Source organism: Phanerochaete carnosa, assembly GCF_000300595.1.
Source record: "Phanerochaete carnosa HHB-10118-sp unplaced genomic scaffold PHACAscaffold_768, whole genome shotgun sequence".
Classification (NCBI taxonomy): Eukaryota; Fungi; Basidiomycota; class Agaricomycetes; order Polyporales; family Phanerochaetaceae; genus Phanerochaete; species Phanerochaete carnosa.
Genome location: NW_006768395.1, coordinates 1 through 2537, shown reverse-complemented (window position 1 = coordinate 2537; position 2537 = coordinate 1). Strand labels below are relative to the sequence as shown.

Sequence of the window (2537 nt, the reverse complement as noted above, 5' to 3'; positions counted from 1 at the left end):
GTCAATCTCAAGGCCTAGTGCCTGTCTGAAACATCACTTCAGCACTCGAAACCGCACTCCTCCTGGCTGTCCTCCAATGTCTGACATCTGAGTTGCCATCAAATTCAGTCTGAAGCCAAGCTTTGCAGACCCTGATATGCGACATTTTCAGTCGCAATGGCCGCCAGTGTGATGAGGCACGCCCCGCCTCGCCAAGCTCTGTGCATCATGGTGCACCGCAGAATTACTGACATGGTGTGCAGATGCTTGCTGGACAGGCCTGCAATGTATATAAGCTTGCCTGACCACTGTAACCAAACCACACATTCCTCACCTTTCTTCACTCGACAACATCACAGTTCTTTGGACTCCACGTTGCTCACACGGCCATGCACTTCATCATCTCATCCTTTGTCTTGGCTCTGGCTGCCACAACTGTTGTGTCAATGCTGTCCCCCACAATTTACCCCGGATTTCAGGGACTTGTGAGCGGCCCCTTGGTTCGTTGTGCTGGCGGGTTGCACGTGTCGACCTGCCAGGTAGACAACAGCTCTCAACTCAGCTTCTCCCCAAACGTGGCTGGTGCCATCTTAAATGCAACTGGGGTGAGTCTCCTCTTATGTCTCTGTGCGATCCGTGCGCTGACAGCCTTGACTTCCCCACAGGTCACCAACGTCTCCGCGTCCTTCACAATTTTGCCACTTAGCATGTTCGGGAACGGGAGTGAGGCTAACTTCCTCGGTGTGAACACCATGATTGGCCTTGATGTGCTGTACTGCTCGAGTGGTGGTGTCGCGGCTGGTATCGAGGCCATCATCGATAATGGTGAAGCATCCTATGGTGGTCAGTCCGTGCTCCTTGCCCTTCCCGTTGCATGCTGACAAGCCATCTATATTCTCCCAGTGTTCATCACGGCTTTCCCTAACATCTCCATTGCTGTCCCGGTCGACAACCTCACGACAGGCAACAACATCGCGATAAGCCTCACTGCAACAAGCGCAACGTCGGTCACGGTGGTCATTACAAACGAGAGCACGAACCAGACCGTCATGGAGACTGTGGTTACCGGCACTCTGAACATGCAGGAGGCAGACTGGATCATCGAGGACATCGCAGCAGACGGGTCCCTACTGCCATTGGCCGACTTTGGCACGATCAACTTCACCAATGTGTCTGCCGCGAGCTCCAGCGGACCCCTGGATACCACTGGGGCGACGATTTTGAACATGGAGCAGAACAACACTGTTCTTACTACAGTCATGGTCTCATCCGATACCATCAATCTCACCTTTGTGTAATGTTGCAGAAAGGATGTAGGACTGATATTTATTTGACATTGCTTACATGATTGTAAATCTCGCATGTAATTAGAAGGGCCAATGTTTATTAAGCACTGCTTGTATCGCTAATGACCTGTGGCCTAGGCTGCCTAGTACTGGTACAGCTCGTATATGAATCATACAGCGAAGGCTGTATTTTGACTAGTAAAACGTGAAGTATTGTCTCCAATGTTTCTCAGGTGAAAAGCAGAGAAACCCGGGCTCCTTTCCGACGATGATTTTGCACAAGCATGCTACCCAGTGACACAGCCATGCAGGCCGCGCATCCACCGGCGGCACATTCCCGGCTTCCTCCGAGCCATCCTATTTCTAGCCATACACACACTGATACATAGGCAGACACGTCTAACTGCACGCGAGACGAGCCCACAAGTCTGGGTGATGTGAAATGGTGCTGACACGTCTGTGCGCAGCCCGCGGTCGAGATCCTGTCGTTCTTCCGCCACGCCCTCCGTCGCGTTCGCCACGGACAGGCTAGAGGAGGCGTGCGCCGCGGTGCGCGGGCTCGTCTCGGTCGGTGGCGAGCACGCGCAGACGCTGTGTCGCACACCAGAGGGGCAAATACGCCCGGTACGCGTGAGCCAGGCGCAAAACGTGTGCCACTGGATGTTCATTCCGTTCTACTTCGTTCTACATCAGGTGGGTGGACATGTGGTATAACAAATTCTGCTACAGAGTGCTGGGAAAGCGTACACCGGAACCATGGCGTGCATTAGAGTACAACTAGCGTATCCTAAAACCCAAAATTACTAATAAAAATAAAATTCACATTATGTCTCTACCAGCAAGCCCAGACGCCATCGTCGCCACCGGGGCAACGCGTGGCCCTGAGGGCCGTACCCGCAGCGCGTGCCGGTCGTCAGGCACGGGGCGGCGCGCGGGGTGGTAGTGGCGGCGGTGCCTCGCGAGCGGCTGCATCTCGTGCTGCTCTGCGCTGCTGCTCGTGGAAGACGACGACGCGTCGGACGAGTGCGGAGCGCGCCCGGCACTGTTGTCATTGCCAACGCCATTGCCGATACTGTTGTGATTATCACCGCTATCGCCGCCTGCCGCCACGGCCGCGGTGGCAGCGGCAGCGCGGGCGAGGTGCCGCTGCTGCTGGCGCTGCCGTTTGCGCACCGCGGGGTACTTGTACAGCGCCGCGGGCGAGGCTCCAGAGCGGGACGAGGCAGACACCGACGGCGGTGATCTGTGTGTCAGGTGTTTTTTTTTTTTTTT

At 55.3% G+C, this 2537-nt stretch overlaps 1 protein-coding gene across 1 annotated transcript; it reads left to right on the top strand.

The window, feature by feature from the left end:
• Positions 1-425: 425 nt before the first annotated feature.
• On the top strand, positions 426-1277 carry PHACADRAFT_109206 (uncharacterized protein; the record flags this gene model as incomplete). The annotated part of the gene is made up of 3 exons (XM_007403116.1): positions 426-584; positions 645-822; positions 883-1277. 3 exons carry the CDS (start codon positions 426-428, stop codon positions 1275-1277), a joined length of 732 nt encoding a protein of 243 aa, XP_007403178.1.
• Positions 1278-2537: the final 1260 nt, after the last annotated feature.